We start from the raw sequence: 25,467 nt of genomic DNA on the forward strand, positions 1-25,467 counted from the left end.
TTGCACAGAGAAACCAAAGCAATTAGATGATTCAGCCCTATAATAAGTCATAGCTCCCATCAATGATGTCAAATATTATGCATCATTATAATGATTCAACTACTTATGGGGTCTGTGGCACAAAGCCCAGACTCAGTGTTTGATGGACAGGTATAAAATGGTAAGGTAATGAGAGGGAAAGCTTATGCCATCAAAAAGTGCAGGGAACAGCTTCAGTGTCAGCAGCATTCTTTGGCAAAATCAGGTCTTTCATCCCTATATATCACCTCCTTCCACAGCACAACCTTTCTCTTCTCTTTAAAACACCATACAGTCTTTGTAAAGAATGGAACGTGGAGATAATTGATTCCCGCTTTGCGCGGTGGGTTTTCCGCACATCATCAATAGCTCTAAACGTTGCGCTTTGCAGATTACGACGTGACCTCCACGTGCAGCTCAAAGCGCAGTACGCATACAGTATCTCAGTCATTTCAATTGATCCCCTCCCTTATTCCTTTAGATTTCTTCACTGGGTCTCTGCTGAAGTGGGAACAAAGTGCTCCAACAAAGCCATATTTTTGTTCTCCTTTTTTTATTCCAAGAAAGGTTTCACTGTCTTAACTAGATGCATTTATTCCAAAATCAGCTTGCAGACTCTCAATTACATTCAAAAGCCCCTTTGAAGAGATTTACCGTAGCTCAGGTAACTGCATCACTGATTAGGGGTGTGTGTGTGTGTATATGCGATCTTTAATCACTTGCTTCCCACTGGGCAATTACACAGCACATGACTGTAAAACAAACAAACGCAGCCTGTTAGCCGTAAGCATTTACACAAGAACAAAAGGCTGTGTGCAGAAGGAACATGCACATCACTGCTGATATTCAGGGATTGTGGTGTATGATTGACAGCGGTTCCTTTTTAAGTTGAAGACAGTCATCATTGACAATGTCAAAGCTACAGTCTGTTGCTAGGCGCAGTCGCTAGGTGCTGTATGACACGTTACTATACTTAGACATTACATAAAAAAGCAAAGAAGTGAAGTAAAAGAGAATAGAAGCAAAATAAAGAGTCGTTAACACAGTCTGGTTTTATTTACAGTCATTTTTTAAAAGAAACAGAAATAGAAAAGGCCTATCTAATCAAAACTCAGCACTGAATCCAATGAAAACAACCTGGAAAACTGTTTAAAGCATCTAGTGTCATTTGTTTTAGAATATCTTAATGAGCATTTAATTAACGAGAATGGTTGAGCTACTCTTACACAGTATATCGTCAAATAAAAGCTATATTTTTGAATTCGTTCAAACCACTTCACAAAGTATTTAAACTAGTTTCTAAATCCATATTTTTTATTTACAGTTTTGGTTAGAGCATTGTCGTTGTGACATCACATACACTCCTGGGTAGAAGCATCATGCAAGATGTTTTGGAGGATATTCATTTTCATTCAGGTTTCTTTCAGCTCAATAATTATGATAGTCAAATTTGATATTTAGCATTGTCAAGTCTTGTTTTACATGATGCAGGGTAAATCTCACATAAGTTTAGACTGTGCCTTGCAAGTATATTGAGAACCAGAACATTTTTTTCTTTTATTTGCTTTAACTTTGCCCTGTTTATTCATTATAATATAGTCTAATCAAGCACCTTGTTGAATCAGGATGTATTTACATATGTCTTAAAAGTCACTCAGCAGCCAGACTGATGCAAGATGCTAATCTTTGAGTAGTTTAGGCAATCACGAACCTCCAAACAACAAAAGTTATAAGGGCGAATCTCTTGAAAACATGTCCAGGTCACATTTCACCCCCAAATCCCCAAAAATAAAATAAAAAATGCTACTAAAACACTTATATATAGATGTATACATTATTACTCCAGTTTCAGTGTGACACGATCCCTCAGAAATCATTCTAATATGCTGATTTATTATCAATGTTGGAAACAGTCGTGCTGCTTATATATATATATATATATATATATATTTTTTTTTTTTTTTTTTTTTTTTTTAAATTTTTTTTTTTCAGGATTCTTTGATGAATAAAAAGTTAAAAAAGAACAGCATTTATTTAAAATAGAAATCTTTTGTTACAATATTTACTACCGTTCAAAAGTTTAGGTTCAGTAATTGTTTTAAATAAATGAATACTTTTATTCAGCAAGGATGTGTTAAACTGATAAAAAGTGATAGTAAATATTTATATTTGGAATAAATGCTGTTCTTTTTAATTTTTTATTCATCAATGAATCTAAAAACAAGTATCATGGTTCCAAAAAAATATTAAGCAGCACAACTGTTTCCAACATTGTATCAAATCAGCATATTAGAATGATTTTTGAAGGATCATGTGACACTGAAGACTGGAGTAATGGCTCACAGAAATAATTATATTTTCGAGTATATTAAAATAGAAAACCATTATTTTAAATTGTAATAATATTTCACAATATTGCCTCGATGAGCATAAGAGACTTCTTTTAAAAACATAAAAAATAGTAATGCTTCCAAACTTTTGACCGGTACTGTAATAATCTTAATGTAATAAATAATATTATAATTTATGATAAATTATAAATTAATTCCACATATTAATACAAACAAAATAAAATCTAGTTTTTTATACAGCAAAATATATTCTCTCTATATTTTGATTTTGGGGATGAAATATAACCTAAATATATACGTTTCTGAAAGGTTTTGTGAGATATACCCATACAGGTTTCCTTTCCTAATGTCATCATTCTTATTGAATCGCATTACCCATTCATACGTCACTCCATATTGAGTCGGATGCACAAAGACTACGGGGAATTATTTGCCAGTGAGTTCTGGAGAGTGGTGCGGCTAAAATATCTTTATTAATTATCAAAGCCACTTAGCTTTGCCAGTGCAGTTCACAAGGGGTTTGATTAAACACAGTTCAGTCAGACCCTCTGTTTATGTACAGCCGTTCTGGGTGAGAGCAGATTGCCATTTATTGGAATGTTCACAGGATGTCATTTTAGGCACTTTCTCTACACCAAACCACAGATATATGTCAACCCCACACAGTTACTAGAATCAGTTCAAGGGAAAAGATAATATACAGTGGAGAAATACATATTTCATCATCCATTATCTGTTAAGGAAGGGGAAAATGCGTTATTCAGCTGTGTTTGGCATGGTAGTTTGACCGAAATGAAGACATTTCACGCTTTCACGCATCATACAAGGGCTACAATATGTGCAGTATTTTAGGCGATTGAAAGTGCAGCACAAAAAGAAACTCGTTCCTTGATATTCATTCAGGAAGCCGGTTACAAAAGAAGCCATACAGCGCAGCTGAATCCAGGGGAAACCTCTCACTTAAAAGTTGGGGAACAATTGCGTTAAGAAATTATTTAGAGAGTCCATATTCTTGGGTTCCTGCTACTACACGAAACAAAAAACGTTTTAACCCCAAGTAGACTCCTTCCACACACCTCCTCGTACATCACATCACTAGAAATACTGCATCTCTACCCCTATCCCCCCTCAATATGTACAAGTATATCGAAAAAGAAAGGCCCACTTACACGGCATAACAAATTATTAGTCTACTAGAAAAGAGTGAACACTGGCACACATGTTAAAAAAGGCTTAAAATAGAAAGAAGTTACAATTGGTTTTCTATCCGTTATCTTGTTAACGAGACTCAACACCGTCTTAAAAAACAACAATATTCACAAGTAACCTTTCGGAGTAAGGACAGTCGCTCTAGGCCAACTGTAACCCCTTCCGAGGTCGGCCTATGTCTAGCTGAAAGATATTAAATACGCAACAGATTTTAACACCTCATGCAAACAAATACGGCTGAATCCAATGGTGACGTCGAACCGAACGTCGAAACTCATAGGTTTTTTTTTTTAGGACTGTCTTTAACTCCAAAAAAAATATGAATCTCTTAGCAGCTACTGATTTGTTTTTTTTGTTTTTCTTAACTGTTCTTGGCACTTTCAAGACGAGTACATCCAGGAGAGAGAAGAAAAACTACTTGGGTTGCAATTAAACACCTAAGGTAATCCCAATGCTTGGAATAACCCTTTGTAAACAACCGGAATAATGACTCTCCACTCCATTTACCATTTGAAGGACTGTAGGACTAGATAACTAATATCATACTGACTGGTTAATGAACATTCTTTAAGGATGGATGGATGGATTCCGTGAAAGTCAGTCGGACACACTGACACTATATCCGTTCGGTCCATTGCACGATTCCAAGTCTTTCTTATTGCAGATCTGTCCGCAGACATCGATGCGATCTGTTCCTCTGTTTTGCACTGCTAATGGCCGAGAGAGAGAGAGAGAGAGAGAGAGAGAGACGAGAGTCTGCTGAGGGGGTTCGGCCACACGAGGGCTCTCTCGAGCTCTGGAGGAGGAAGGGCTGGGCGTAGACAAAGAAAATCCACTCGGTTGCTCGAGTCTTTGAGGTTAAAGCGTCGGTTCCGTGTTCCTCCGACAGTCCGTAAGACACTATCATGTTAAGACATTTACGTAGAAAGACAAGTTCAAACATCAGTTCATCATTTTGACTGGGTGATAAGGCAGTTATCCTTTTACTTTGACCTGTGAGAGAAGAAAACAAGTGTTAAAGACTGTTCTAAACAGCATAAGAAATAATGAAATGCAGTAATAAAACATCAGATTGACTGCTTGATTAAGGTCAGCTGGGTGAAACAAAGCATTTTTGTGCATACAAAATATTTGGGCACTTAAACCACATTAAACATTTATGAATGACACTGCATTAGCTAACAAAAAATCAAACCAAAAGGCATTGCTATTAACAAAACACAGCACATGATTTTGAGTGGCAATTTCATTGTACAGTTTGTGTTTGGTGTATAGCATGCAAACGGGTTCAAAATCAAATCCCATCGTAAATGTTTTTTTTTGAGAATTGGACAGAACTGAATTTGACAGAAAATGATCATGCATTCTATATATTCGATATTTTGAGTGGTATGAGTTGCAGATCTCGACTAGACTGACCAGATTTCGACATTAATGGGTGATTTCTGCCACAGCGTATTAGACAAACACTTCTTTATACACAAAATGTGTGCAACTTCATTTATTAATCAAAGATAAATTTGAAATACAATATTTTTTGGAAAAGTGCTCCCTCAGTTAGAATGGGAATGATGCCTCTGAACCACATCAATACAAAACACTAGATTACAGTGTTAAATAAAGACAAAAAATGGACACTTTCAGGTTGTCAAATGTTAGTGGAAGATGTGATGTAGTACGTATGTGGTTATACCTCGAGCATCATTTGTTTGCAGATGACACTTAATTTTATACTTTGAATCTAAGGCAATTCATACATTAAAGTGCCCCTTTTATGCTTTTTCGGATATTACCTTTCATGTTGTGTGTAATATCAAAGATCAAAGGTTACGATAAACTGAGTTATTGTCTCCTAAAAGAAAGAACCAATTCTGAATTGAATGAAATGAGTTGTCAGTAATTCCTGTCTTACTTCCTGCAAAAACCTATGTAGGTTTCGTTTGTAACAAATTTGCATAATGCCAACCTATGTTCTTCATTGGAAGGAGGAGAGAGACGAATCCTTTATTGAACCGTTTCAGACACTGTGAGAAAATAGGTGAACCTGCAATGTATATTATGAGAAAAGTAAAGTGTTTTTTGACCATGGATGCATCTAAACCTATTGTAGGAGACCTTCAAAACAAAATGAGGAACCTTTAAAATAGCATAATAGGTTAGATCTGTATGTTTAAGTCTCCAAGTATGTTTTAGAGCCACTGTAGACCTATTTGTGTTTTTTTTTTGTTGCATTGTGAGTTCAATTTTTTTCTCTCATGTCATCCTGCCCTTCTAACTAATTATTAGCTGTGACCTTTTCCACTTTTCATTATTCTATTCTTCTCCACACTGCATCTCAAAAAAATACACTAAAAAACAACACACACGCACATGCTTTCACAGGAGCACGCGTAGAAAAACCTCCTCCCCGAAATATCAAAATATGCCATCTGCTTATGGATGGACCTGCCATTCAAAGCACTCCAATGAATTATGGAAAAGTGAGAGTCTGACATTTACAAAGGCAAGAGACTCATGACGTGACAGAATGATTTAGTCAGCCAGCCATGTAATAAATACAAAACATTGGCTGAAAGTGAATATTCAGTGCATTTTCAACAAGACACTTTCACCAAATAAGACTAGGGGAGCACCCGTGGGTACAGAGGGGGTGCGGCTCTTTAAGAGAATAATTAATTTTCTCTGTAGTCTTTCTCTGGATTCGGTGTAATCCTCATTAATCCCAATTTTACAGCATCTGTTCCCAGAAGACGAGGACGGAGTTGCATAAAGCATTGTTACCCATCACTGATCTAAGCCCATGTAATTGCACCTTTCTGCAATATACATTGGTGGCAGAAAATGAAAATGCATGGAATAATGAAGCAGCACCCAAAAATATTTCATAATAACAATTAATTTCACTAATAATAATAACAAATGTATTCCGCTGATCAATTACTTTAGTAACACTTAACAATAAAGTTTTATTCATTAACATTATTTAATGCATTAACATGAAGAGTTATTTTAAATTGCAATAATATTTCACAATATTACAGTTTTTACTGTATTTTTGATCAAATAAATGAGGCCTTGGTGATTTCTTTCAAAAAGTCTTTTGAACAATATGTGGATATAACGTGTTATCGTAATATGATTTTTCTGAATTATTTCGTCACAAGCTTCCACAAGGGAAACCTTAATGTGAATTCTCTAGGGACAAACTATAAGTCTGTATTATTGGTAAATCAACTCCATATGGGGTCTCGTTTCTGATCGCATATCACTGGCAGGATTCCATTCAGATTTTTTCCCTGTGTCTAGACTGTGGCGCTGGGCAGCTCAGCTGAGCCCTTCCTTCCCTGGAGGATGGCGGGGAATGTTCCGGCTGGTATTTTGCCGTCAGTGTCACTTGTGTTCCAAAACTAGTGACAGGCACATTTGGAGCCCCGCCATATGTTTTCACATCAGTTGGGCTGATGTCACCCACAGGCCAAAGACGACTTTAGATGAAGCCATAGGGTGAACTAAAGTTGAAGTTTACATATATATTATTTCAGTTAACATTTATTTTATTTCAAGTTACATATATGGTTTTAAGGGCTGTTTACACGACACCGTTTTCAATTTAAAAAAAATTCAATTTCAATAAAAATCAATTTCTGTTCATTTAGGCGGCCTGAAACCGCAAGCTCTTGAAATCAGGTTTTTGAAAACGATACCGTTATCGTCTCCATGTAAACTACAAAAATGCTAAATTTGTGAAAACTAATGTGCTAAAAACTAAAACGAAAAAAAAGAGCATTCGTATTACGTGTTCAGTCTATAGGGGTGTAGTGTTTCTTTACAAAGTGACATCGCCATCTACTGGCCTGGCAGCAGAATACAGCCATTTTAGTCGTTTTCGTGGATCCTTGTGAACGTTGTCGCCTTTATGCGAAAAAAGCAAAGGAAAAACTTTCCATTTTTAGTACATTGTTGTCGTGTAAACATACCCTTAAGTTTTAGTTAACTATAGTATAACCTTGGCTAAAGATGAAGGGTCTCATCTCAAATCCCAAATACACCCCAAGCTTCCATTAATTGGACAAACAGATAGTCACGCCAGAAAAACATGTCATTGCTTGCTCCTGTCATATGCTGGCTGGTTTAGTTTTGATAGTGCCTATATTTACATTAATGGCCTATTAATGGCTTACTTATAGCTTTCTATCCACATTAAAGACACTTACTTTCTTTAAGAGTTGTTTTTATTTTATTTTATTTTTTTGCGAATGGGTGGCAGACTAGAATATAAATCAGATCTGCTGCATAGTTTTGAAGTATTTCCCTAATTTTCAGTGACTCCCCCAAACCCTCCTTTAGTTCGGTTTGGTCTTCCATCAAAGAGCTGTCTCTATTTAGATAAAAGGCCTAAGCTTTGATCGCATTGCTGTCTCACCTCCTGGCATAATGGAGTGCATTGTGGACATAAAGGCTGACTCTATAGAACACAATCACCAATTGATCAGTGTCAATAAGCCAAATCCTCTTAAATCTCCCAACGATCACCCAGTTCCACCTCTGAGCATTCAACTACTTCCTCATAAACATTTAAGCTGCCAACAGAGACAAAGCAAACAGATCACCCCCCCTAATATTGACCAAAGCTATTGTCCCAGCTAGACTGACAATGATATTATTTCTTAGAGATGTTCCACTAGACATACTCCTAAGGGTTTTGTTTTGCTCCTGATCTGTCACGGACCACCACTTTGTGGAATGTCCAGCATGTCCAACAGAGAGTGTTGTGAACCCAGACACAAACACGTGAGAGCACAACTATGGCTGCCGCACAAAACGGTTGGGTCCTTACATTACTTACATATTCCTGTGGTATTCTAATCTGTAAAAAAGTTATTCAAATAATATATTTTTTTTTTGTTCAGTAAGAAATAAAATTAGGATTTATTAATTCAACAAAATCATGTTTTTTTGATAACATGATATACACTTTTGATTGTTTTATTTGACGTAGATAGATAGATAGATAGATAGATAGATAGATAGATAGATAGATAAAACCATTTGTGGTAGTGATACTTACATGTACATTGGTTGTAGTTGCAAATGCGATGTCTTCTGTGGCCCTTGGTAACCGTATGAATCAAACCCTCCTATAAAGTCAACTAAAGAAAAGAGAGGGAAAGAAATGGGGAAAGAACGAGAGGATTATTTAATGCTTTTTAGGGTTGTCGTTCATTCAAATAAGCACCTTTTGGTTTTGTATCCCGTGTGTGTCAGTGTGATAATCATGTGTAGTGGATGAACAGCGACCGTACCCTCTATGAGACTGATATCTTTGGAGGCCGGCTTGTGGCACGCTGCCGGTCAGATAATATGATAGGCTAACATAAGGCAAGCTGACAGGATTAGCCCCCCGGCCCCTCTGTGAGGGCCCACCAGCTGTTTCAGGCCCTGGAAGACCCGGGTATCTGGGCTTTCCACAAAGATGCAAAGGTAATAAAGTGTGTGATAAAGATCCAGGCTTTGGAAATCCAAGGCTGTTTCCTAGACTAACGAACACAGGAGATAAGCTGTGGAATTAGCAGAGAGCTTCTCTCGTGCATCCCAAACAGAAGGAGAGGGGAAGACTGAAATGATTATCATTCTGATGATAGATTTTAGGGGGCATATACCTACAAATCCCCTAATCCACGTAGGTCTCATTGTTGAATTAGACCTTTGTCCTGATCAGTGTTATCTGGGGACCCGCAGAGGTCAGAAGCTTGTTCTGGTGTTATAATACAGAGCGTTCACTTCAGCGAGACACTGTTAGCATTTTACACTCTCAACATATATATGTTATCTGAACTTGATTGGATTTCATTTCATTAATTCTGTAATTTCTTTAAAATTGATTGACAGTCCTAATACAATATTTAATTTTTTTTTTTAATTGGATCCAATGCAGGATACCAGCTGCGCGTTCTCGCTCTCACATTTTATCTCTCCGACAACTTATAATTTTCACTACTTATTGCGCTTAATCAGTCAAATACACGCAAAATGTCAAAATTAATAATGTCAAAATTCCGGTGTTGGCAAGTATTCACAAACACAGTGTGAATGTAGTAGAAAAAGATGTAACAGTAAACGTGTAACAGTATAATGGGTCCATGCGTCAGGTCTTAAAGTGACAGCATCCTAATATACCTGGTGCCAAATTATGAGATAATATTAAACATATGTAGGCCTATATGGCAGTTTTCCCCATGTCACAAATCCCACAATATCCAAAAGAGACGTTTTTGTGACTTGATTAAATAAATGATTTGATTATGATGAGGAGTACGTTTTAAGCCATGAAACTTGCAAGATGTTTTGATGGTACAAAGACCTATTATATGTCAAACGATCAAGGCAAATTTGATTTCACATGTCATGACCCCTTTAAAATGTAGATTACAGCTGTGATGGCAAAGTTGCCATTACTTCAGTCTTCAGTGTGACTTTTGATCAATCTAATGCAATTTCTGTATCATCTTACTGACCCCAAACTTTTAAATGCTAGGGCATATAAAAAAATTCACAAAATAACATTTCAAATGGAAAACATTTAAACATCCAAACATCCAAAAAATGGAAGAAATTTAAACTACTGTGCGCTGCACTTCAGAACATTCTCATGTTAATGTCCTTTATAAATATATCTGCAGGGGGTAAATGTTAAAATAGATTGCCTTGAGGCAGATATGTGCCCTTAAACAGCTTTTAAAACATTTCCCCTTCCCAATGGAACAAATATCTCAAGTTGTTTTACTGCTGAAATTCCTCCTAGCTAGTCCTGCCAAGATAATGGGAAATGCTGGGATCACTGATCCAGTAATGAAGTAAAAAAACAAAGCGGACAGATCGGGGGTCTATGGGCCGCCTTGAGCTACGGCATTAGCATTCAAAGACATACAACAACCATCTCTCGACCTCAACAAAATGACTCAAATAGCTATTTATTCTGCTTTAAGCGACACATCCCAGAAAGAAGCCATTTCAGTGGCACCGGCGCTGCAGGGAATTAGGCTGAGATGGACGTTTTCTCCTCACAGACTCCATATAGCAAAGCTTTACGAGTTTTATTGTTTTGGCTTCGCCTTTCCAAAGCTTTTTCTCCGACAAAGGCATTTGTAAACCGCACGCGGCGCACAAAGACTATCAGCATGAGTTCCCACCTCCCTGCAACCACAAAGCCTGATTGCATATCCCCAGAAGGAAAGCCTTAACCTAATTTCCTTGTTATAGATGCAAAAAGTGTTTCCCTATAACTTGTGCGCACTGACACTTCCTAATTCTCTCGCTCTTGTTTTTTCGTTCTCTCAGAGGCAGACTCATTTAAATACTGTCCTTTCTTTAAATGGGCCCTGGGACGTTACCCTTGATAGTAGCTGTAATTACGTGCGGACCGTGTTGATTGGTTTGAGCTGTTCATTACCTTTGCGGAGGTGCTTCATGCACTATATTAATTAAAGCCGTAATGGCCAATATGGCTTCCTGATTAGTGTTTCTACATGCCTCAGGGACCAAGCCATCAATATAGTTCACCTGCTTGGAGGATTCAGAGCTTCAACCATTATATTCCTCAGTAGAATCTTCCTATGGCCACCTTTGGAACACTATTGATAAAATCTCAATGGACACTAAAATTGCCATGCAGCCGCGTGTCTTTCATCACAAGCGCTCCGCCAGTCACTCAAACCGCTACCCATGGACTGATTGGGAGAGACTTTCAAGAAGGATTTCCAATTACACAGATGTTCTAGAATCTCTCCTGATCACTGATTGAGGCAATCAGGAACCTCATTGGACACCAGGAGCGCTGCTGAATTAAGTTTGAGGAAGTTAACCGAACAGAGTGGCGGCAGAAGTTTTTGCTAATCTAATGTCAATAAACTGGTTTACGTGAGAGGATGAAATTATTTCGTTTTTGAACACATTGCTTAATTGGAGAGTTTTATTCATAAAGCTGAATAAGGCTGTTGCACATAATCTGCAAATTTCTAGGGATTCTGATTTAAGATGTTTTTTTTCACCACAGGAAGTAGGTGAAGCCTCATCAGCATATTAAATTAATGCTCTGCCAAGACGCTTTAAGCTTGACGTCAACTAGTCACTGATCATGGCCTATAGAGGACACAACAGGATAAGAAATCTTTAAAGTCCACATTTACGCTATGTTTCCAATAGTTAAAATGACAAATAAATGCATACTCCGAGAGTGTTCCACAAGATATGTTTCATTTTACCATATGTTTGATTATACAACCTCATCTGGAACGCACCAACAGCTCAAGGTTCTGGCTTATTTGTTCATTAATGATGTCATCAGCTACTTTAATCACATAAATGTCGACTTGAAGTCATTCAACCCATGATATATATTCTCTGAATACTTTTAGCATGCTATTGAATATGGCAGTGTTAATGTTTTGGGTTTTGATGGACTAGATCTGTTATACTGCTGCAGAGAAAGTATAGACTTGCTACTTCTAATAATAGATACACAGACACACTGCTGTGAGCATGTAAGATAGCAGATCTAGGTAGGTGGAGCTGGGGGAGGTGGAGGGTTTCAAAGGAACTCTGATAGCGCACTACAGGACTAGCTTACAGCAAACAATGAACCATACTATTCAAAGGAACGTAGGATCCAGCAGGAACGTAGGCTGCTACAAGGAGCTTCCAATGGCATGTGACGAGTCCTACACAGTACGTTTTTTTTCTGTTAATTATGTTTATGCTTCATGAGAGATGTTTTGCGAAGTAATTATGAATCGCAAAAATTTACTAATGGCGATTAGCCAAATACAATCGTAAAGATGTACGCTTGTATGTGACAGTACATTGTTAGAACACTAGCTGTTAGTCTAACTTGTAACGGTAGGTATTCGGATTCATAACAAGGTCTTTTAGGTTTCGTAACGTTAGACATTTTTTATCTGACACGTTTGTAGCTGCAGCTGTGGTAACTAGAGCAGAGCTGGCAACCCGAATGCACTACTGACACACTACTGACTTCGTGATTAGTAGATAGGTGGAGGGTGGCGCATCAGGCCAAAACACAACATGACAACATCAACATCAGTTGAGGGTTGCAACTTCACTTTTAAATGACAATATCCTGGCCGGACTACCGTTGTCAGTGATATGAGTATTTGAAATGAACATGATTTCTTAATGTCTAGTGACATATCAGGGCCATTTTATGATTAATTGAAATACATTTCTTACATATGGTTCCTTTAAATGTTGAGCAAGCAATTTCAGAGGCAAATCAGCTTGTGCCATGTGGTAATGATGTGATTGCTTGCAGATTGCATGCAAATGACCTATCAGCCTGCGCCCTCTAGAGTTTCATGACTGAACTATATATATCAGGGGCATGCAGGCCAAATAAGCTCCGAATGCTCTGCATACCCAAGCCATAAATATTTACATGCTAATTAATATAAACACAATAAATTACTTGTTTGGGGTGTACCATAAAGGCCACATTTGTTAGGCATCCTCCTTCTTTGTCCTGTATTTTCAATACATTTTATAATTTCATAAGCAGAGTAATCAGAATCATTAAACTTTACTCTGTATGTGTAATGTTCGATAAATGATAAATGACCACATGATAAAATGTTGGTGATATGTAACTGCCTGACATTTTTTCATCTGCTGAATGATGATAATTTTCTTCAAATCTGCCATTTACTGAGGGTTCAGTGTAAGCAGATCCATAACAGCTTTGGCGCCTATACGCTCGGTTGTTATGTATCATCATCATTGTCCCGCATTCTCATTGGCTTGCTGGCATCTGGGGGATTTCATGCACAAGGAAACCTGTGAAGGGAATCCCTTTTAATCCTTTAATTATTTAATTCCTTTATTATTATTTATTATAATATATTATATTTTATATATATATATATATATATATATATATATATATATATATATATATATATATATATATATATATTAATGTTGGAATCGAATAAATCAAATGAATTCAGCCTTAGTGAGCATAAGAGTCTTCTTTCAAAAGCATACATTCTTTAATGCATTCAAAAGCATAAACAAATGATATATATAATGGATCACGCTCTGGCTTGGACCAACATCCCAATGAACTCATGCATAAAACTCAAATACACACAAATATCCTGAACTAATAGAACATCATGCTACACTGGATGTATTCTGCCACAGGGCTCCCTCTTCGTGATCTTAAAGTGTAGTGAAGGGACTCCGTTTAATGAGAGGCTGGCCCTCCAAATACGGCCATGCTTAATTACATACAAAGTAAAGTTTAATGATTCTGATTACTCTGATTGTGAAATTATAAAATGCATTGAAAATACAGGACAAAGAAGGAGGATGCCTAACAAATAAACAGCCACACACACACTTTTACATGCATCTCTTTCTGTTTTAGTTGCTTGGTGATGTGAGAATGATGAGAAAAGGGGAAAATAAGGATTGCCTCTGCAAGAGAACAACAGTATTGATCTTGTATGCCAGGTTTAGGCTGCATATCCTTTGTTATTGTAGCTATATTCCTCAAAAGGCTCTCCCAAGAAAAAGTTGCAAGCATCTGAAGGCAAAACACAGTAAATGAATAGAGTTTCTTTATTCTGTGGAACACAAATGGGGAAATGTTGCCCACTGTTTTCAATATAATGAAAGTGAAACAACAAAAAAAGCACCATAAAAGTATCATAAAAGTGGTGCATATTCCAAGTCTAATGAAGGTATATGATTTGCATTCTCTTTTTGTGTTCCAAAGAAATAAAGTCATACAGGTTTGGTTACATGCGAGTATAAGTAAATGACCAGAATTTTCATTTTGGGTGAACTATTCCTTTTACATATTATCAATCAGTTCATTGTGATTATTATGCTTTCCAGTCTTTTATCAGGACGGAAGGCGATTAAAGAGAATGATTCATGTGTCTCAGAGTGGCAGTGGCTGCAGTGGTGCTAAGTGTGGTTGTCTGAACATTACAATGGGAACAATTTTATTCCTTACTTTAAAACACAAGGCCACAGGCTGGTCGTTTAGGATCAATAAAAGCAATCTTTTAGATTCTGGAACATCTAAATTCAACTGTTTACTGGGGCATTCAAACTAGGCTAAAGATCTGTCACCAAGAGCAGGAAACAAATATTCCCCTACAATGCTAAGGCGTAAAGTGCATGCTCGATATCTGTGAATATAAAAATCTGATATATATATATATATATATATATATATATATATATATATATATATATATATATATATATATATATCTCATGCATCTTTAGAAGTTTAGGTTTTTAACTAAAAATAAGATTAAACAAGTCATATTAGATGCTTCTTTCAAATGGCAATTTAACAAAAACAATTTTTTTTTTTATATATAAAATGTAATATTTTATTTATTCTTTATTTCTCTCTATATAGTTGTTTTTTACATATTTCTATTTAAATAATCCTTATATTCATTTATATATATATATATATAAATCATTATAATATAATTTTTAAATAATTATAAGGAGGAAGTACTGTACCAACTAGGGGACTAAATGCCACTAGATAAAACAAACTGTAATTTGCACCACTGTCTGTTCAAAATAAATGAAAAGAAACCTAGCGTGAGGTACCGAGGTACGCACCGAACTGAGACTTCTGTGTACCGTTACACCCCTAGTATATATATAATGACATACACACAATGTCATTTTAGATTTCATACATAAAAAAACACACTCATGACTCAGTTATGAAGATATACTCACAGCTGTCCTCCTCTTCTGAAATGAGCTTCACAACATAACAGGCATAGATGAACCCAGCAAGCTGTGAAGAGAACAGAAAACAACACTGATTAGAATAATCAGCCGCACTAATCAATTTCCCTATATTAAGGTTAAGAGTAAGGCAACAAATGGAACTGGAATAATAATGTTTCCCAAACATTCCCAGCACTCCTTTTGCGTTGTTCTGACAGACTGTCTGGAAACTTCAAGTTGATGTTGGATCAAAAATTTAAACTAAAAATTTAAGAAACTAGTGGCTCTTTTCAAGTGTAAGCACAAGAAGAAACATTTCCATATGCTAAAAATAAACTTTTATAATATACACACATTTAAAATGTAAAATATTCTTTCTCAAGAAACTGACCAAAATGATTGAGGAATCGAATAAAATGCTCTTTAGAATGACAAATCATGATTTTACTTTGACAAAACCCAACTTACTCTTTCAACAGAAATACATTAACAAAGGAAATAAAACTGTTTGGCAAATCATTTCACGTGGTAATTAAACCAGAATAAGAACCATGGAAGACCATTAGTAGTTCATTCGGTTAATTAGACATAAAAAAAGATAATTTTTTTTAACAGTAGAGAAAACACGTTTATGTTTTGGTCAAATGAGAGAGAATCTGTATTAAAAACAGGAGAGAACGAAGAGATCAAAGATAGAGGGTGGTAGGCATATTTTCATTGATGAAACAGGTGTTGTATCGGCGAGAGCTTCACATCAAACTGAGACACCGCCACAGGAAATGGGTCTTTAGAGCAATGAGGACAGTGCGAAGCAGAAATGTTGGAGCCTCATCGTCTCTGTCGCTCCAAAACACAGCACTTCTGAATCCTGCAAGCACACGGATGCACAAAGCTCCAATTTTCCTGGCTCTGAATCACTCATCAGCGTCCGTGTTTAATGAAAAAGTCGGTCGGAGGCACACTTGGGACTTGAAGAGGGATAAATGTGAAATGATGATGAAAAGATCGTACGAGAATTTCGAGTACTGTAAACACATTTACTGGTCAAACAAAAGGCTTGGATCTACACGGAGCAGACTCTTTAAAAAGCTCAGGGAGCACAGCTGTGGTTTTTAGAAACCCTCTTCATCAGAGAGCCCTGTTGTTGTGTGTTAAACCCATGATTTTATAGAACTGGACTGATTGGACATCTCTGATCGAATCAAGAGAAATTATAGAGTGGGACAGCTTGAAGTCCATTCGTCTGCACCGCAAAATCAAGGTCTACAAGACCAGCACAAACACAAAGTTTACTTGAGTTTATTCCAAGTAATGAGGTAACCAGTTGCTTTTTAAATTTTAACTACACTTATATGTTACTATTATTTAATAACAAATACACAAAAACCTTTCAGTTCCGTATATGTGGGAAGAAAAAGGTGTAGAAACGTTGTAGGAGTTATTTTAGTATGTGCTGAGCCTAGAAAGTGTGTATCATGAGTCAGTCATATACAGAGCACCATATAGTCTTTCCTTCAGCTGTAGTAAATAAATCTTAGTGCTTCAGTAAAATCCAGTTGAATTCATTACTTATAGTTGTTCATACTTAATAATGATTTAAAATATATAATACTAATTCAGATTATAAATAACTATTGTAATATAATATGGTTAATTGATGTTCAGCAAAGCTGAATTTTCAGCATCATTCCAGGCTTCAGTCACATGATTCTTCAGAAATCATTCTCATATGCTGTTTTGATGCTCAAGAAACATCTTTATATTATTTTCAATGTTGAAAACAGGTGTGCTGCTTAATATTTTTGTGGAAACCGTTCTGATGAAAAGAACAGCATTTATTTTAAAATGATTTTTGTAACAATGTAATGCATCCTTGCTGAATAAAAGTATCAATTTCTTTAAAAAAAAAAAAGAAAAGAAAAAAACCTTACTGACCACAAACCTTTAAAAGGTAGTATATGCTGGGTGGATTAAAACTAGCAATAAAAAAAAACAAAAAACAATCAAAGCACTTCCACTATGGACAAGAGAGACACGTTAATGGTAAGAAAAAGTAACACAAAATAACCTTTTATGAGTACCCCAACATGTTATTTTTAATGTGCCACATGCGCTTAGAGCAAATGTACTTCGACATCCTCCTAAAAAGGCCACCCAGACTTGAGCTTATAATTAAGAGGCTGACCGCCATTTGCTTTTCTACGAGATACAAACTCGTGTCCCCTCAGGGGATGCTCTAGAATGCGACCGTGTTTACAAGAGTGTTTATGTATCGTCATTTCTTATCATTTGAGCAGTTCATTTAACTAAACTCACAGAATAAACTGTCCAGGACTGCATTCCCGGTCCAATCCCTCCAGATAATCACAGTGCGGCGGTAAATGGGAGGATTTAGGATTCCGAGAATACCTCAAGGTCTTGCTCTCATTTACACGGAATAATGTACCACTCCCTCCTCCTTCCCAGCGGCAGTGGAGAGCATGAGGCCACACTCACACACATGCAATCCGTACCCAGACAGGGTCATTTACATAATACCGCACTGCTATGTGAAGGACAAGGGCCCAATGTGCTGTCACCTCGGCTCAGCACGTATTGGACCAGACAGTATTCTGGTTCCCAGTTCCTTGGATACAGCAAGCTGCACGGATGAGGAGACAATGGAGGCGGCTAGCAGCCAGCGTCTGTGTGTTTGTGTGGGGAAAGGGGTGGATTAGGGTTCAACATACACAATGCAGGCTGCTCTTTTGATTACCCGATGCTATCATCTGCCCCATTGAGTTTGCAAAAGATGTAAACCAAATTAGTGGGCTGTAATAAAAATAGTCTGTACTAGCTGTGTGATACAGAGCAGAGCAAAAGACTTGGAATGGAATGGTGGCAAACTGTTTACTCCAATATGGCAAAAAAATAGCATGCTAAATAACAGCATGGCTAAAGGAAATATATAAATAAAATGTAATGTAGAACAAATAATGTAGAACCACAAATATCAAAACATACTTCAAAATGTACTTTTAGACCAGAAAAACATTTCCAATATTAAATTACATTTTGGAACAAATATATATATATATATATATATATTGTACAAAACAAATATATATAATGATATAGAAAATTTGTTTATGTAAATATATTACTACTCAGTGCATACATTACTATACAAAAAGTACTAGACACAATACTCACAATGTAAATGGAAGGTCAAGTAAAGCACACTGCATTGTGGGATACTAGGGGTGTGACGAGACGCTTACTCCACGAGACGAGACGAGACACGAGATTGGGTTCACGAGAACGAGACAAGACGAGATTTTTACACAATTTTTAAGAAATCCTCAATGATGAAATATGTGAATGGAAAATAGTCTTTTATTCAACTGAAAATCACAAAATGCAAAACAATTTATGTGCATTTTGAAATCAACTTGTAATGAATGTTATTTTACTTCTATTTTAATGAATTCTATGCAGTAAAGGACATGCAAACACTGCAAAATGTTTTGCTATAAACTCTACTTCTCCCTGTACGATTTCACATGAGAAATCTAACTCCTTTCCACAAATCGAACATAAAAAAATAAAACAGTATAAATAAAATAAATATAAATAACTGAAATAACACTTTAAATGCAAACAGTAAGTGTGTATCCATAATCAAAGTACTGCTCTCTCAAAACTACAAGTTCAAACAGAAACAATTTTTTTCTTCAAGCATGAAAAAGAGATAAATTAACTAAGATAAGCCTAAGATATGGTCATGTTCTTTTTCAAGAATATAAGCATGTAGACGATTTCTGGCAGCAGTGACCTTTGGGCAGGGCTGCACGATATGTGGAAAAGCTGCGATGTGCGATAACATTGTTTAATATTGCGATGTCGATATGACTTTAAGCTATACTGTTCCCATGTCTTAGTGCTTTAATAGGTTCTTTGCGTGATAGGTCAAATGTTTATTACCTGCCTGGTTCAGATTACACTATTTTAGCGCGATTTTGGCACGATCCGTTTCGTGGAGACTCGTAAAGGACAACGGGCGTCGGGACGCAAGATTCGATCGTTTCATTTCGTATAGTGTGTCATAGTGGGCGACAACGCGTCTGTGATGCTTCACGACATCACGACAGAAAGACTAGCATGTTTAATTTTAACGGTCCTCCACGACGGGTTGAGTGTGAGCGAGAGTGAGAGTGAGAGTGCGGTTACAGTGAGTGTGCGTGTGTGCGCGCGCGAGTGAGCGTGTGTGTGTGTGTGTGTGTGCGCGCGAGTGAGTGAGTGAGCGAGGGACAGTGAGTGTGTGTGTGTGCGGAGTGTGTGTGCGATTGGCCCGGCACACAAATGATTTAAAAGTGGCAGGGGCATCTTCAATACAAATTTCACCCTCACGCTCCATCACGCTGACATCACAACAACTCACCGTACAAAGTTTTTTTTTTTTTTTTTTTTTTAACTCACGAGACAAAGTTTCACCTCGACGAGAAATCTCGTCGCGTTTTAATCTCGCGAGATCTCGTAACACGAGATCTCGTCACACCCCTATGGGATACATATTCCACACACTGTAAAAAGTGATCAGTTGACTTAAAAAAAGTGAGGAATCCCACTGCCTTAAAATTGTCAAGAAAATAAACTACATGCGTAATTGAAAAAATAAAGTTATGTTAACTTGACAATTCCACATAACTTAATTTTTCCAATTACGCATGATGTTTATTTACTTATTCATTTTATGGCAACGGGTTTTTAAGTTAAGTCAACTGATCACTTTTTACAGTGCACTCCACTGTCATCTGGATATTCCATGCATGTAGAGATGAGTAATAATAAGAAATGAGAGTAAGAGTTGAATGATGGTGTGCTACTTTAAACAGCTCTCTCTCTCTCACACACACACACACACACACACACACACACACACACACACACACACACACACACACACACACACACACACACACACACACACACACACACACACACACACACACACACTGTTGTATTGTGTACCCTCTTCCTCTGCCATGTCATTCCCAATAGACAAGACTGAATTTAGATTCTATACATGTGAATAATACATGCAGGGTTTCTAAAGAGGTGCTAAATAATTGAGGATGCATCTGGGAGCAAGGATTGATCTCGATGCAAGCGTCTTAAAGTTGAACCTCACGTACAAGCTTGCTCATTCTTCATCACCTGCAGTTTCGATTAACGAGTTTTAATGTTTAATATGTTTATCTTCAAAGCATGGAGCAACTCGATTCACTTCACATTGAAAAAAGGCTTTAGCACGTTAGGAACGCAAATGTTATTGAAGCTACATCCGCTAAAGACTTACACAGAAACAGGCTGCATGTCTTACATGACACAGAATAGCACAATTTTGTGTGCTTGTTACACTGATTTACATCCTATTACAGTCAGAATAAAGAATTTATCTCCCATATAAGTGCCTCTGAATACATTCATTTATCAAAACAAAAGATAGAAAAACAACAAAAATGAAGTGAATTCTGACTTGACAGGAAATAGCTTGATTGTCTCTTCCAGCACAAGGTCATCTTTGATCAGCCTTGTACATCCTCTAAAGCTTGAAATATTTTGGGTAGTTGTACAAAGCTTACACTGTAAAAAAAATCTGTAGAAATTACAGTATTACTGGCAGCTGCTTGCCAGTAACTTACTGTAGATTTAAATTGATGTTATTTAACTGGCAACAGTTTGTTCAAAGTTAAATGAACATTAAACATTAACAAGTCTTTATCTTTACAGAATAAAACTAAAATAACAGCCTCATGCAAAGTTGCCAGTTAAATAACATCAATTTAAATCTACAGTAAGTTACTGGCAAACAGCTGCATAACTACAGCATTTTTTTTACAGTGTAGCCATTAACATAGAACTAGTTTCCACTGAATGATATCTATAATATTAAAAGAAGTGCAGTGCACTTCAACAAATCATTTCACTATTATCCATTTTCTGCAATTTTATGAAGAAGTGACAAGTCTTTTTCATTCCTCTCTCTAACCCTGAGAATTTAAAGGTCTGTTTTTATTTTTTTGCTGCTGTAATAAAATAAAATAAATGTAAGCTATCCAAAATATTACACACTACAGTTCAAAATTTTTATTCAGCAAGGATGCATTACAGTTTTTCTCAATTGTTTACACACATTTTCTGGTACTTGAGACACAATGACCACAACATGTAACTCATTCACCAACCCCCTGAGCCAATCCTGCTGGAACTACAAGCACAATTCCTGCTTTACACTCAAATTGCAGTTCTAAAACACACCTTTTTCAAAACACTACACACAATTCTCTGCTTTTGGCACAATTTTCATGCAGAAAATCTCTTGTTTTCACAAGGAACACACTGCCATTCAGATACACACACTGACTCATCACATGGGCAAACACCCGTCACACAGTTTTACAATTAGCAATCAGAGCTTTAGCATAAAAGGGCAACCGGTCAGCTCTTCAATGGAGCAATGGATGCCAACATTGGATTTTTTTTTTTTTTTTACTGTAACTGTATACAGTCAATTCTTCTGTTGTTTTGTATGTAGATCACTGTATGTACAACTTTGTGTTGGTTGGGATGTACACTGTGTAAATTTTTTTTGTGGGAAAAATAAAATATATTTGTTACCATGTATTTGTGTGTTCTGAGTATAAAAACAATATTCTCAAATATTTTACAACACACTTATGTATGTACTGTCTGTAGAAAGTGTAACACTGAACAAAAAAAGGCCTAAATCATTATGATGAATGGAGAAGAAGTGTTTTGCATTCATCATAGTGTTTTACACTGAGCACATCAGTGTTCAACTGGTTCTTATAAATGTCTATTCATATGATGGTTTGTGTGTGTCATTTGAAAACAAAATACCATTTTGAGAAGAAATAACATTGTTTTGAATGTAAAGTTTAATTTTGCAGGGGAATTGAGGGGATTTGCCAATTGTGTGTGTTTTTTTTGGATTTGTGTGTAGAGTTCTGAGAATATGAGGCATGCTTTCAGAAAATGTGTGTAAACACTCGAGAAAAACTGTAAATTGATCAAATGACAGTAAGGACTTTTGCATTGTTACAAAAATCTATTTCAAATAAATGCTGTTCTTTTGAACTTTCTGTTCATCAAAACAACCAACTGAACATATTAGAATGATTTCTGAAGGATCATGTGACACTGAAGACTGGAGTAATGATGCTGAAAATTCAGCTTTTATTTTACAATATTACTGTTTTTACTGTAGATCAAATACATGCAGCCTTGGTGAGCATGAGAGACTTATAAAAAGTACAAAATCTTGCAGACCCATCGAAACAAATCTTCGGATGACTGCTGTTCTAGCGTTTCTTCACTTTCATTAAGATCTGTTCTTACAGTCTCCTACATAACCTACTTTCTCTTTCACTTTTTTCTGGGCAGAATAGCTTGGCTTAATCAATTTAGGATGTTGACACAGCATCAGTCAACCCATTTCTGTGGCAATGTGGATGCCTGCTTCAAACTGCGCTCTCGCACTTGGCGGCTTGGACTAATTCACATGTCCTTGACTTCTTCCTCGGGCGCCGAGCCTCTCTCCAGGTGGGCTGCTCACTCCTGGCTTTTATAGACTGCGCTAGTGAGCTACTTAACATGCCAACAACCACCCGTGTTCTGACGCACCAAACGTCTTCTGCAATCTTCCAAGTGCAAACACTTATTCTGAGGCAGTCGGCATTGTGTTTTTTTTTTTTTTTAACACAGCATTCTCAGCACAAATCAAGTGAATGCTTTATACACTCTTTATGAAATGATTTAAATAGACAACCGGTAAGAACGGCCGTGTTCTTGTAAAACGCGGACAGCTGACACAAAGAAATGCTGATTATATTGCCGTTGAGGTCTTTTATAGGGCAAGAGGAGAAGTGATGTGTTTTTTATTACTCATCGTGGTAAAGTCAAACAGTTTTTTCAGTAAATCAACCAACACACAATAACGGTAACAACTTTACAGTAAGGTTTCATTTGTTAACATTAGTTAACCCAACTAACTCAGTACATTTGTTACTGTAACAACATTAATAAAAATACAGCTGTTCATTTCATGTTACTTCACAGTGCATATGTTAACAAATACAACGGTAACACTTTACAATAAGGTTCCTTTATTAAACATTAGTAAATGTATTAACTAACATGAACTAACAATGAGCAATACATTTACTACTGTTTTTGTTAATCTTTGTTAATGTTAGTTAATGAAAATAAAGCTGTTCATTGTTTGTTCATGTTAGTTCACAGTGCATTACCTAATGTTAAAGGGTTAGATTACCCAAAAATGAAAATTCTGTCAGTAATTACTCACCCTCATGTTGTTCCAACCGCGTAAGACCTTCGTTCATCTTCGGAACACAAATTAAGATATTTTTGATGAAATCTGAGTGCTGGATTACTTCTCCATAGGCTGCTAGGTGACCGAAACTTGCTGGCCCAGAAAAGTTATTAAAGAGATCGTTAATATAGTCCAAGTGACTACAGTGGCTCAATCTTAAGTATATCAAGCGACGAAAATACTTTTTGTGCGCAAAAACAAACAAAAATAACGACTTTATTCCACTATTCATTTCCTTCTCTCTGGGCCTCTAGTTGGTTCACGTAGTGTTTTAGCGCAGCGCATCTGTGTTACACGTCACCACGTAGGCTCACTATTGGCCGACGCTGGTCATGTGTGTGATGTGTGTTGACGTGCAACACAGACGCGCTGCGCAAAAACACTACGAGGCCCAGAGAGAAGGAAATGAATAGTGGAATAAAGTCGTTATTTTTGTTTGTTTTTGCGCACAAAAAGTATTCTCGTCGCTTGATAAACTTAAGATTGAGCCACTGTAGTCACTTGGACTATATTAACGATCTCTTTAATAACTTTTCTGGGCCAGCAAGTTTCGGCCACCTAGCAGCCTATGGAGAAGTAATCCAGCACTCAGATTTCATCAAAAATATCTTAATTTATGTTCCGAAGATGAACGAAGGTCTTACGCGGTTGGAACAACATGAGGGTGAGTAATTACTGACAGAATTTTCATTTTTGGGTGAACTAACCCTTTAACAAGATTTTAATAAAGTATTAGTAAATGTTGAAATTAACATTAACAAAGATGAACAAATGCTGTATAAGTGCAGTTCATTATTAGTTCATGTTAACTAATGTAGTTAACTATTGAACCTTATTGTAAAGTGTTACCAATACAACTTTTGATTAGAATTATGTATTAGTAAATGTTGAAAATAACATTAACAAAGATTAATAAATAAATAAATGCAGTTCATTATTAGTCCATGTTAACTAATGTAGTTAACAAATGAAACCTTATTGTAAAGTGTTGCCATAATAATAACTGCAACTCGAAATGAAGGTTAAGGGTTTGTTCAAATCCCTAAGTATTAAACTTCCCTGCATAAATCATCTAATAGAGACAAAGACTCGATCTTTTGACTTGGGCCAGTATAGCAACCACCCGAAACATCATCGCAACACTATTTTATTACAGTTTAATGGTACAGTATTTCACTTGTAAAGTATGTTTGATTGGGTCTTTTGCTCTAGGCTACAGAAATAAAAGACATACCATCTTTGACCTTCAACAAATGCCGAAGGAATAAAATAATGAAATATTCAAAGCCTCATTTACAGTTCAGATCATCTAAAATAAATTTCAGAGCATTTTCAATCTGAGGCACAAACACTAATACTTTGTTAAAAAAAAAACATTTCTGGTTTCAGAAAGTCACTTTTTAACCTAGCGCTGCCTTTTAGTCCTCGATAAGAAAACAATTTCAGTGTTGACCTCCTTAGGCATTGTCCACCTGGCTGTTAATCTGAATTAGATGCAGTACATTAGTGCGGCTAAGGCCACGCTATAGCTCAGAGCTAGCAAAGTGAAGTCTTGTTAGCAATGCTAAATGAACCTTTTTAGCTTTTTAAACACGGCTAAGAACTCCCTTCATTCACCGCCTTGAGTTCTCAACTCCTAAAGAGTCATTTTATAAGAAAAATCATGCGAAGAGGGAAAAGAGGTTTTTAAGAAAGTGTTATGGAGGCACG

At 36.5% G+C, this 25,467-nt stretch overlaps 1 protein-coding gene across 3 annotated transcripts in view; it reads right to left on the reverse strand.

Annotated features, from left to right (window-relative positions):
- Positions 1-1,045: 1,045 nt before the first annotated feature.
- nkain2 (sodium/potassium transporting ATPase interacting 2) overlaps positions 1,046-25,467 on the reverse strand; it is a gene marked incomplete at its 3' end in the record, with an annotated part of 167,416 nt that continues 142,994 nt past the window's right edge. For 2 of the 3 annotated variants that reach the window (XM_084090533.1, XM_084090535.1), the window contains 3 exons: positions 15,369-15,429; positions 8,647-8,728; positions 1,046-4,571 (listed from right to left, as the gene is read on the reverse strand). In XM_084090533.1, coding sequence (XP_083946659.1) covers positions 4,562-4,571; positions 8,647-8,728; positions 15,369-15,429 — 153 coding nt within the window. Of the gene's footprint in view, positions 4,572-8,642; positions 8,729-15,368; positions 15,430-25,467 lie in introns of those variants that run through there. The other variant, XM_084090534.1, reaches the window with a different exon arrangement.

The sequence above is a fragment of the Abramis brama genome, assembly GCF_963993115.1.
Source record: "Abramis brama genome assembly, chromosome: 18".
NCBI lineage: Eukaryota > Metazoa > Chordata > Actinopteri > Cypriniformes > Leuciscidae > Abramis > Abramis brama.